This window comes from Sus scrofa, chromosome 6, assembly GCF_000003025.6.
Source record: "Sus scrofa isolate TJ Tabasco breed Duroc chromosome 6, Sscrofa11.1, whole genome shotgun sequence".
Lineage (NCBI taxonomy): Eukaryota > Metazoa > Chordata > Mammalia > Artiodactyla > Suidae > Sus > Sus scrofa.
Genome location: NC_010448.4, coordinates 55,519,726 through 55,530,312, shown reverse-complemented (window position 1 = coordinate 55,530,312; position 10,587 = coordinate 55,519,726). Strand labels below are relative to the sequence as shown.

At 54.9% G+C, this 10,587-nt stretch overlaps 1 protein-coding gene across 1 annotated transcript; it reads right to left on the bottom strand.

Moving 5' to 3' along the window:
- GPR32 (G protein-coupled receptor 32) lies at positions 7,911–10,381 on the bottom strand. The gene is given in 3 exon segments (XM_005674555.3): positions 7,911–9,034; positions 9,037–10,000; positions 10,306–10,381. Coding segments are annotated over 3 exon segments (1,047 nt in total). The 5' UTR covers positions 10,353–10,381; the 3' UTR covers positions 7,911–8,998.

Genomic DNA, 10,587 nt, shown 5'->3' with positions numbered 1-10,587 from the left:
AGGGGCAGGGGCAGGGGCAGGAAGACAGTGAGGGCAGCATCCACGGTGGCCGGGTGGCCGAACCAGGCAGCTGACAGAGGGGGAGGCAGGAGGGGGCCTGCTGCTTGGATCAGCAGGCTGTGGCCGGCTGCCTCCAGGAGGTAGGGGTGAGGGCGGCCAAGGAGCAGAAGAGGAAGAGGGCAGTCCCCGCGGGCACATGGCTCCAGAGGGTGACGGCTGCCAAGGCTCCCCCACGGTGTGGGTGATGCTGTTGGGACCCATCGGCCTCCAGGTCCGCAAGTCCCAAATCCACCCCGCCTTCCGGGTGTCCTTCCAGGGTCCTTCTCAGGGGGCAATCAGGTTTGCATTGTCACAACCACAGGCGCTTGGAGAGGGATGGGGTTCAGCCGCTGCCCGCGGGACTCCCTGGGGAGCTTTTGAAACTCCTGAGAGCCCAGCTCCGCCCTGGACCACTTAAACCACAGCACCCGGGGCTGGGGCCTGGGCTTCGATTTGGATTTGAAAAGCTCCCCTTGGAGAGTATAACGTTGCCAACTGGAGTCAAGAGGCAAGAGTGTAATGCCCTGTCCTCAGGGCGGGGGCAGAAGGGGGGCTCTGTCCTCTCCCCCTTGCGCCCCCTCACGTCTCCCAGAATCACTGATTCTCTGCCTGCATCCCCTGCTGCATCCCCATCACACTGGCCCATCTCAGTCTCCACCTCACCTCAGCCCAGCCTCCTCCCCAGCCTCCCTGCCTCCAGGCATCGCCTCCAGTCCAAAGGGGACCTGCCGCTCCCCTGCTCACAGGCTTCCCCTGGCTCCCCAGGGTCCCTGGCCACAGTCTCAGCCCCCTCAGCCTAGGGTGGAGATCCTCAGTGGCCCACCCCCCTCGTCTATATCCCCTCCCCCCATCATTGCATCAACCAGCTCCTCGCTCCAGTCTCCTGCCCTCTGCATCCCTGGCGACTTTGTCCATTCTCTCAGGACACCTGTATCCTTCACAGGCTGTAGGGCCTGGCTGTGCCAAGCCTCTGACAGCTCCACCTTTCAGGTGGGGAAACTGAGGCTCAGAGCAGGAGAGACACTTGCTCAAAAGCAAAACAGACCTGGAGTTCCTGTGCGACTCAGTGGGTTGAGAACCTGACACTAGGAGGTGTCAGGTGGGTTAAGGATCCGTGGTTGCCGTGAGCTGTGGCTTAGGTTGCAGATGCGGCTCGGATCCCGCGTTGCTGTGGCTGCAGGGTAGACCGGCAACTGCAGCTGTGATTCAACCCCTAGCCTGGAAATTTCCATATGCCACTGGTGCAGCCCTAAAAAGCAAAAAAAAAAAAAAAAAAATCAAAGCAGACCAAGCAAGACTGCGAGCCTGGATCTGAACCCCCATCTGCATGACCTCAGAGGCTAAGGTGTTAACTCGGGGGCCTGCTCTGGCCTCCATGTCCTGCTCTGTGCCTCTGTTGTCCTGAGCTCACCAGTAGGTGGCAAGCAGGCGTCTTCCAGGGTAACTGAGAAGGGAACCGGCGGCCTGATCTCCCAGGGGGAATCTGGGATTGGGCAGCTCACAAGTGGATACAAATCAGAGGGGCCACCAGCAGGGTCCGAGCATGGGCCTCGGGTTCCCCTCTGTGAACGGAAGGATCAGCTTGTGCACCTGGGCGCAGTCTCCCCATCACCCCCCCAGGGTGTGGTCTGAGGGCCTCCACCTGGCATTTGCAGCCCTACCTATTGTGACTCCGCCCACATCCCCAGCCCCCTAGCTCACCACTTCCCTTCCTTCTGCTCTGGATTTTCTAGAACAAGTCACGGGGTTTCATGCACACATGCACACACCCAGCCTTGGTCCTCACTATTTCCTCATTCTGGACAACTTTACACTATCGTTCCAGCCAACGAACTCCTACTCATGCTTCAGAACCCGACTGAGCACCACCATCCCCAGAAACCCTTCTCTGACTACTACAGACCGCCTAAACTAAATTGGGTATCACCTTCATTATACATAGGGTCTCTGAGAGGTTCAGCTAAGGGCAGGAAGTGTCAGTAACACACAGGGCAGTGTACCTTCACATGTACCTTTTTCTTTTCTTTTCTTTTTCTGGCCGGGCCCACAGCACGTGGAAGTTCCTGGGCTAGGAATGGAACCTTCGCCATGGCAGCAACCCAAGCCACTGCAGTGACAATGCTGGATCCTGAACCCAAAGTGCCACAAGGGAACTCCAACAAGTGCCATTTTAATTTTGTTTCCTAAGAATCCAGTGAGAATGATACTATTGCTCTCCTCATCTTTTGTTGTTGAGTTTTAGGGCTGCATCCATGGCATGTGGAGGTTCTCAGGCTAGGGGTCGAATCAGAGCTGTAGCCGCCGGCCTACGCCACAGCCACAGCAACACGGGATCCGAGCCGCGTCTGCGACCTGCACCACAGCTCACAGCAACGCCAGATCCTTAACCCCTTGATCGAGGCCAGGGATCGAACCAACATCCTCATGGACCCTAGTCAGGTTCATTACTGCTGAGCCACAGTGGGAACTGACAGGAATACACCCATTTTAGAGAACAGCAATTGGAGGCTCACAGAAGGCCACATGCTTCACGACTGAGTTCACCCCTGGAGTAAGAGGGGGTAGAAAGTTGGAGACAGGCCTCAGGCAGAGGGGTATCTGGACCCAGGATGGCCAAGAGAGAGGCGGAGAGGGTGTGGCCAGGCTATGGCAGAGAGGGGCAGGGATGGGGAATGGGTGGAGGAGGGGGTGTAGATGCCTGGCTCTGCCAGGCTTCACCCGGTGGCTCCTGGGGCTGCAAAGTGACCAAGACTGGGGCGGGGAGAGGGGAGGAGGAGAGGGGTCCTGGATTGGAGCCCACGACCAGCTCTCCCTCCCTTCCCTGCCTCTCTCCCTGTCTGCCGTGCCCCTCCCCCCACTCTCCCTCCTCCATCCCCCACCACCCTGGGCCCCTGCTCAGGCCCCCTCCTCTTTCCCTGGACCCTCCCCCACCCCCACTGGTCTCTGTCCGGTCCCTACGGGGCCCCAGAGGGATCTTTCTACACTCAGCGTTGACCCTCCCCCTTCCCTGCTCACATACCTCCCATGGCTCCCCAGTACCCCTGGACAGAGTCCCAGCTCCTTAGCCTGGCCTCCCATGGTGGCCCATCAGAGCCTCCAATTTCACCCCTCATGGCCTTGCCCTTGAGCTCTGGGCACCACACACCTGGTATCTGCTCTGCCGCACCGGGACTGCCTAAATTCTCACCATCTGTGTCCCATCTACGCCCTCTTTGAGATGAGTGTCCTGGCTGGACTTTCCCCCAGCAGGACCCACCACGGGGAGGGAGGGGATGTTGGGGAAAAGGTGACCTCCGCTCAGATCGTCAGTGTCGGAAAGCGGGACACACAAACACCGGGAGATCTCGACAAGGCTCTTCTGCGGAAAGGCACTGGTGCTCAAAAAGCAGCAAAAAGAAGGGAGCTTCCCCCCCCCCCATTTATCCCTAACCCAAGCGGTACATCTGTCCCCTTCCCATTGGTCAGGTCAGGGCGCACATTCTTCTCGGTTGGCTAATTTGAAACAAATTGTTAGCGGGGAGAAGAGGGAAAGGGGGCGCGGAGGAGGGTGTCTGAGACCAAGCAGGAACAAAATGGAGTAACCAAGGCTTCCTTTGATAGAAAAGGCGTATGTTAATTCTCACACAGGGAGGCACCTGGAGGGTCCCCTTTTCCTTTTCTTTTCTGGCCCCTTCAAGGCATATGGAGTTCCCAGGCCAGGGATCAGATCCGAGCCGCGGTTGGGACCTATGCCCCGACTGCGGCAACGCGGGATGCCAGGCTGGGGGGGCCTGGGGATCGAACCTGTGTCCCAGCTCTGTTGAGACACCGCCACTGATGCGCCCCAGCAGAAACTCCAGGGTCCCCATTTTCAAGTGATTGTATCACTGAACACTCTGTAAACCCAGGTTTGGGTCCGTGGAAGACTGCGGAGGTGGGGAGGATACGGCTCCCGCCCCAGCACAGGAGACACGGAAGCATTGAAACAGACAAGGACGGAGGGCCGTCACGTGGCCATCTTATTCCACACGAACCAGAATGCGGATCGGGAGACCCGCAGCCCAGCTGGCCGGGACCGCCACGGTGCTGACTTTGCATGCTGCCCGGGACATCCTAACCCCGGCCCGGACTCGGGGCGAGCAAGTGTCTACCCCAGGGAGACAACGCCGCCGGGCGGTTCCTTCAACGGGAAAAGCACCTATGACTTTGCAGCCGCAGAGGGAAGGTTTCAGGTGTCGGGGTTGAGGAGGCTCCTGACAGCTATTTCCCGACACTGGCTGACAGTCTGTCTGTCTCCCACGGCTGGGAACATCGCAAACCAGGCCAGCTGCGGGGCGCCGTCTCCCATCCTTGCCGAGAGGCACAGAGGTGGTGATTAAGAGCGCGTAACTGCCTCCCTCCTTCCTGGAGGCGCGCATCTTTCTGTCTTTCCTAATCCGGGGGCTCCGCGAGGGCAGGCGCTGCGTTCTTGCCAAGCACGCTTGAATCCCAGAGGAGAGCCGCGATTTGGGCCTACTATGTGCTCCGTGAGTACCTGTTGGGACCGAGTATGACGTGGCGCTGGGGGCTGAAGGATGGAGCCCGTCAGCAAGGCCCTTGGGAGGTTAGCCCCGCCTCCTCGAATGTAGGCCCCGCCCCTCCCGTCTCGACCCCGCCCACCGGAGTACCTGTGCCTCCACCGTAGGGGTCTTTGTCTCCACCTTTTCATCTTCAGGGCCTAGAATTGTGCAGGTCCGCTGACAGGCACTCAGGAGAGAGAAGTGGATGGATTCGTTCGGTCAAACCGCTCAAGGCTTGACTACCACTTACTTGCTGTGTGACCTTTGGTGAGTGACTTGACCTCTCTGAGCTTCTGAGTTTCCTCGTCAATGGACCTAATAGGGTCGACTCCTTTATAAAGCTCTGGATAGCACCTGGAGCCCAGGACACCATCAGTACCTGTGAGCCATCCTTAGGGGATGAGCCGTCCTTAGGGGATGAATGAGGGTGTGAACCGCCTTCTTGGCTGCTCATGGAAAGCATATTAGAGAAGGATTTTCAGTCCCTTTTTGGCAGAGGAAGAATCTGAGGTTCAGGGCATCTTCTACCACCACCCCTCAAGGAGACTGATTAAAGAAATGCTGATTTCCGTGCTGGGCCATGTCCAGAGGCTGCGGCTGCTCGTTAGATCTCAGAACCCTCCTCATCCATCCTGCCAATCTCTTCCCCAATCAGAAATTCATCACGGGAGAATCCTGCAGTGGCTGTGCAAATCAGAGTCTCCTAGAAAGACTGCTTAACCGCATTCATTAGAAAATCAATGCAAATTAAAAACCTCACTGGGATCCCCCTATTTGCTGAGAAGACCAAAGAGGCTGACATCAGGGTTGCTGGTTGCTGCTGGTTGCAGGGAGGAAGGGTTGGGAGAGCTCCCGGTGGCGGCGTCTAGCAACGTCTAACATGCCCTCTGACCCTACCAATCCTGGAGGGAAAATCTTTTTTTTTTTTTTTTTTTTTTTTTGCTTTTTAGGGCCGCACCTGTGGCATATGGAGATTCCCAGGCTAGGGGTCAAATCGGAGCTACAGCTGCTGGCCTACACCACAGCCACAGCAATACAGGATCTGAGCCGCATCTGCGACCTGAACCACAGCTCAGGGCAACGCCGGACCCTTCACCCACTGAGCGAGGCCAGGGATTGAACCTGCAACCTCATAGTTCCTAGTCGGATTCGTTTCCGCTGCGCCATGACGGGCACTCCGAGAAATCTATTCTAACAGATGACTAGATGGATAATAGCAAACAGGTCGTCGCACATCCAGGGTGCCAGGCACTGAACAAAGCGCTTTACCCACATTAAGGTGCATACCGTCACTGCCACACTTTGAGGGAAGTGCTGTCCTGTCCCCATTTCACATAGATGGAAACGGAGGCACAGAGAGTGGAAGCAATTTGACAGGTGTCACCCAGCTCTAAGCAGCTGTCATGCCATTCTGCATGACAGAGTGTTCACCAAAGCACAGGAGTACAAGTGTAGGAGTTCCCACTGTGGCTCATGGGTAATGGATCCGACTAGTATCCATAAGGATGCAGGTTTGATCCCTGGCCTTGTTCAGTGGGTTAAGGATCCGGTGGTGTCTGAGCTGCAGTGCAAGTCGCAGATGTGGCTCGGATCCTGCATTGCTGTAGCTGTAGTATAGGCCGGCAGCTGTAGCTCGGAAAAAAAAAAGTTCATGAAGGTGGCAGAGATATTATGTTTGTGCCGGAGGAATGGCCTTGTTTCTAGGAGAGCAAAGACTTTACAGATGAAATATGATGTCTGCATCTACTTTCTTTTTTTTTTTTGGCTTTTGTCTTTTTAGGGCCACACCTGCAGCATATGGAGATTCCCAGGCTAGGGGTCTAATTGGAGCTGTAGCCACCGGCCTACGCCAGAGCCACAGCAACAAGGGATCCGAGCCGCATCTGCAACCTACACCACAGCTCATGGCAACGCTGGATCGTTAACCCACTGAGCAAGGGGAGGGATCAAACCTGCAACCTCATGGTTCCTAGTCAGATTCGTTAACCACTGCGCCACGACGGGAATTCCTGCATCTTTTTTTTAAGAGATGTCTCTGGCCTCTGGGCCCATCAGGGGACAGCACCTATGCTGAGGGCTCTGTCCCCCATCCTCTCAGACCTCACCTCTCCCAACGGGTCTGTTCGTCATGGCAGATGTGTGGCGAGATAGAGAGATGCATGTGTATTTAAAGAGAAGAAGAGAGAGGCATTCCCATCGTGGATCAGCAGTAACGAACCTGACTAGTATCCAGAAGAACTTCGGTTCGATCCCTGGCCTCGCTCAGTGGGTTAAGGAACAGACCTTGCCGCGCGCCATAGACCCCTAGCCTGGGAACCTCCATATGCCACTGGAGAGACCCTAAAAAGCACACACGCATGCACACACACAAAGGAATAATGCAATATAACTTTCAAGTAAATCTATCAAATGTTAGTATTTACCCATTCCTGTATCTTTTCCTTCCCCCTCCTTTCTCCTTATCTGTGTAAGGATAGAGGAATTGGAACCTCCTGTACAGAGGTGAGAGGCTTGAGGCTCCAGGGGGCGAGGATTCAGGGCGAATCAGAGCAGGACCAGAGCTGCTGCTTCTGATTATGAACAGGTGGCATGACATCTTTGGATCTGACTGAAACAAATACTTGCCTCTACCTAAAACCACCAGGGAGGTCCCGTCGTGGCACCGTGTTTAAAGAATCCAACTAGGAACCATGAGGATGCCGGTTCGATCCCTGGCCCCACTCAGTGGGTTAAGGATCCGGCATTGCCATGAGCTGTGGTGTAGGTTGCAGATGCGGCACGGATCCTGCGTTGCTGTGGCTCTGGCGTAGGCCAGTGGCTACAGCTCCAATTTGACCCCTAGCCTGGGAACCTTAATATGCCGCGGGAGTGGCCCAAGAAATGGCAAAAGGACAAAAAAAATAAAAAAATTAAAAAATTAAACCAACGGAATGGTCCACTCTGATGAGGAACCACTAGGACTTCTGCTCCCAGAAAGGAGTGTTTATTATATGCATCAGTAGGGTTGCTCTTGCTTTCTTTTTTTTTTTTTTTTTTTTTTTTTTTGTCTTTTTGCCATTTCTTGGGCTGCTCCCGTGGCATATGGAGGTTTCCAGGCTAGGGGTCAAATCAGAGCTGTAGCTGCTGACCTACGCCAGAACCACAGCAACTCGGGATCCAAGTCGTGTCTGCAAACTTCACCACAGCTCATGGCAACGCCGGATCCTTAACCCACTGAGTGAGGCCAGGGATCAAACATACAATCTCATGGTTCCTAGCTGGATTCATTAATCACTGAGCCACGACGGGAACTCCTGCTCTTGCTTTCAAGTCAGAGAAAACCCACTCCAAATGGCTTGGACAAGAAAGGAATTTATTACGTGGCTCACACAAGTTCCTGTGGTTGGCGGCACCATAGTTAAGGTGTGGATCCAGCAGCTATAACAGAGACACAAAATAACAATTGCTTTCATAAGCTAGAAATTGAAATCTCTCTCTTCGCAGCGCGGATGTCAGCATTCCAGGCCTCGTATGGGGTCACGGTCATTTTCCACATGGTTCACCACCGCACGTGCTGTGGCAGGTTGTCAAAGTGGTCCCAGTGCTGGGTGCCTTCCTGTATCTATGCTCCTTTAAATTGTCACTTTGCAGATTTTCCCATTGAGAGGTGGGATCTATCTCCCCAGCCCTTGAAACTAGTCATGTTGTGCTAAGGGTCAAGTGCAAGTCTTATGCTTCCCCTCTCGGCCCCGGAAGCCTCCCTAACCACCCGATGAAAAAGCCCCCAGCAGCCTCCTGGACGACAGGGCTCAGTCAATCCCATCACCCTACCTGAAAGCCAGCCTCTGCTGCCCAGAAACAGAGTCACTTAGCTGACCCAGAGCTGACCACATGCCCGAGCAAGCCCAGGTAAAACCGAACACTGCTCAGCTGAGCCCAGCCCAAGTGGATGACCCAAAGAAATCATAAAAGGTTATGATGTTAAGCCTCTAAGCCCGGGGGTATCTGTTACACAGCCAAGGTAACTGATACATCTGCATTCTAGACAATGGAAAGGGGGGAATGCAAGGAAGGAAGGCAAGCACTCTCCGTTAGGGGCACTTCGAGGAAGTGACATGGATTCCCTTCACTCACATCCTATTGGCCAGAACGTTGTCAGGTGGTACAATCTCGCTGCAAGGGACACTGGGAAATGTAGTCCTCTCCCCGTCCCCCAGGCTAATCATGTACATAGTTTAAAACAAACAGGAGTTTTAGGATAAAGGAAGGGTAGTGTGGATACTGGGGATACAGTAGATGTCTCTAATGGAGAGATTTAGATAAGACGTTGCCAGGAAGACTTCCTGAAAGAAGAGGCAGGATTTGGCAGAGTCTCGGGAGTCTCTAGGGCAGGGGCTGGAAACTAAGCAGGAGGATTCCCAGCTTTCACCTGCAGGTTTGCCTCATTCCCTGAGGGCTTCGCCTCGGGGACAGGCTGAGCGACAAAACCCTCCTCGCCAAAAGCCCTGGCAAGGGCAAAAGGCAAAGACTGGAAAAATTTTTCCCGGAAATCTCTGCCAATGAAGACATAGAGGAAAGGGTTGAGGCAGCTGTTGAGACAGCCCAGGGAGAAGGTCGCCCAGAGGATGAGCAGCATCTTGGGCTTGGGTTCGTTTTGCAGTTGCCCCAACTGGACCAAGAGCGCCACGTTAAACGGGAACCAGAAGATGAAAAAGGCGCTCACCAACACCAGCAGCAGCCTCTTTGGCCGGCTGGCATGGACCCAGCCTTCTCCCCGGAGTTTGGTGCAGATGAGGTGGGCACAGGCACTGATGACCACCAAGGGCACCAAGAAGCCCACCAGGAAGTGAACGATGACCACCGTCAGACGCCTCTCGAAAACCACTCGATCCCAATCCTGGGAGCTCTCCTCCTGCTTTTTCTCTATGTCGAACTTGAAGTAGCAGTAGAAACACTCGTTCTCTTTGCCGATGGTCCGGAATTTCAAGTATGGACTGCACATGACAGCAGCCAGGAGCCACACGCCCACCGCCAGCCACACTGCTCGCTGCACGGTGCGATGGTTGCGGCACCAGACGGGGTAGAGGACGGAGATGCAGCGGTCCAGAGAGATGATGACCAGGAGGCAGATGCTGGTGAAGAAATTGAGCGCCAAGAAGGTCATGTAGAGCTTGCAGGCTACTTCGTCCAGGAGCCACTGGCCGGTGGCCATGGTGTATGTGGCGATGGGCAGAGACAGCAAGACAGTGAAGTCGACCAGGGCCAGGTTGAAGAACCAAATCGTGGTGACAGTGCGGGCCATGCGGAAAAGGGTCATCCAGATCACCAGCCCGTTGGCCACGACTCCAACCGCAGAAGACACAGACATGAGGGCTACGGTCAGCTGGCGGAGGCACCCCACTTCCTCAGGAATGCATTCGGTCATATACGTAAGATTCATCTTTCTAGAAGAGGAAGGACCACATAGCAGACGTACACATTACCTTCCACTGCTTTTTTTTTTTTGTCTTTTCTAGGGCCGCACCCGAGGCGGATGGAGGTTCCCAGGCTAGGGGTTGAATCGGAGCTGTTGCTGCCAGCCTACACCAGAGCTTCAGGGACACCAGATCTGAGCTGTGTCTGGGACCTACACCCCAGCTCACGGCAATGCCGGATTCTTCACCCACTGAGTGAGGCCACGGATCGAACCCACAACCTCATGGTTCCTAGTCAGATTTGTTAACCACTGAGCCACGATGGGAACGCCTACCTTCCACTGCTTTTCAGAGACCATGGTCCCCTCTGAAACCCCGTCATTCATGTCTCCATCCAATATATTCTTTTTTTTTTTTTTTTTCTTCTCAGGGCTGCACCTGAGGCACAGGGAGGTTCCCAGGCTAGGGGTTGGATCGGAGCTGCAGCTGCTGGTCTACACCACAGTCACAGCCACAGCCACGCCAGATGGGAGCTGCATCTGCAACCTCTCTGCCTCCATTTTTCTCATCTGCAAAATGGAACTAATAGCAGTGTCCACCATCTAGAGCTGATGTGA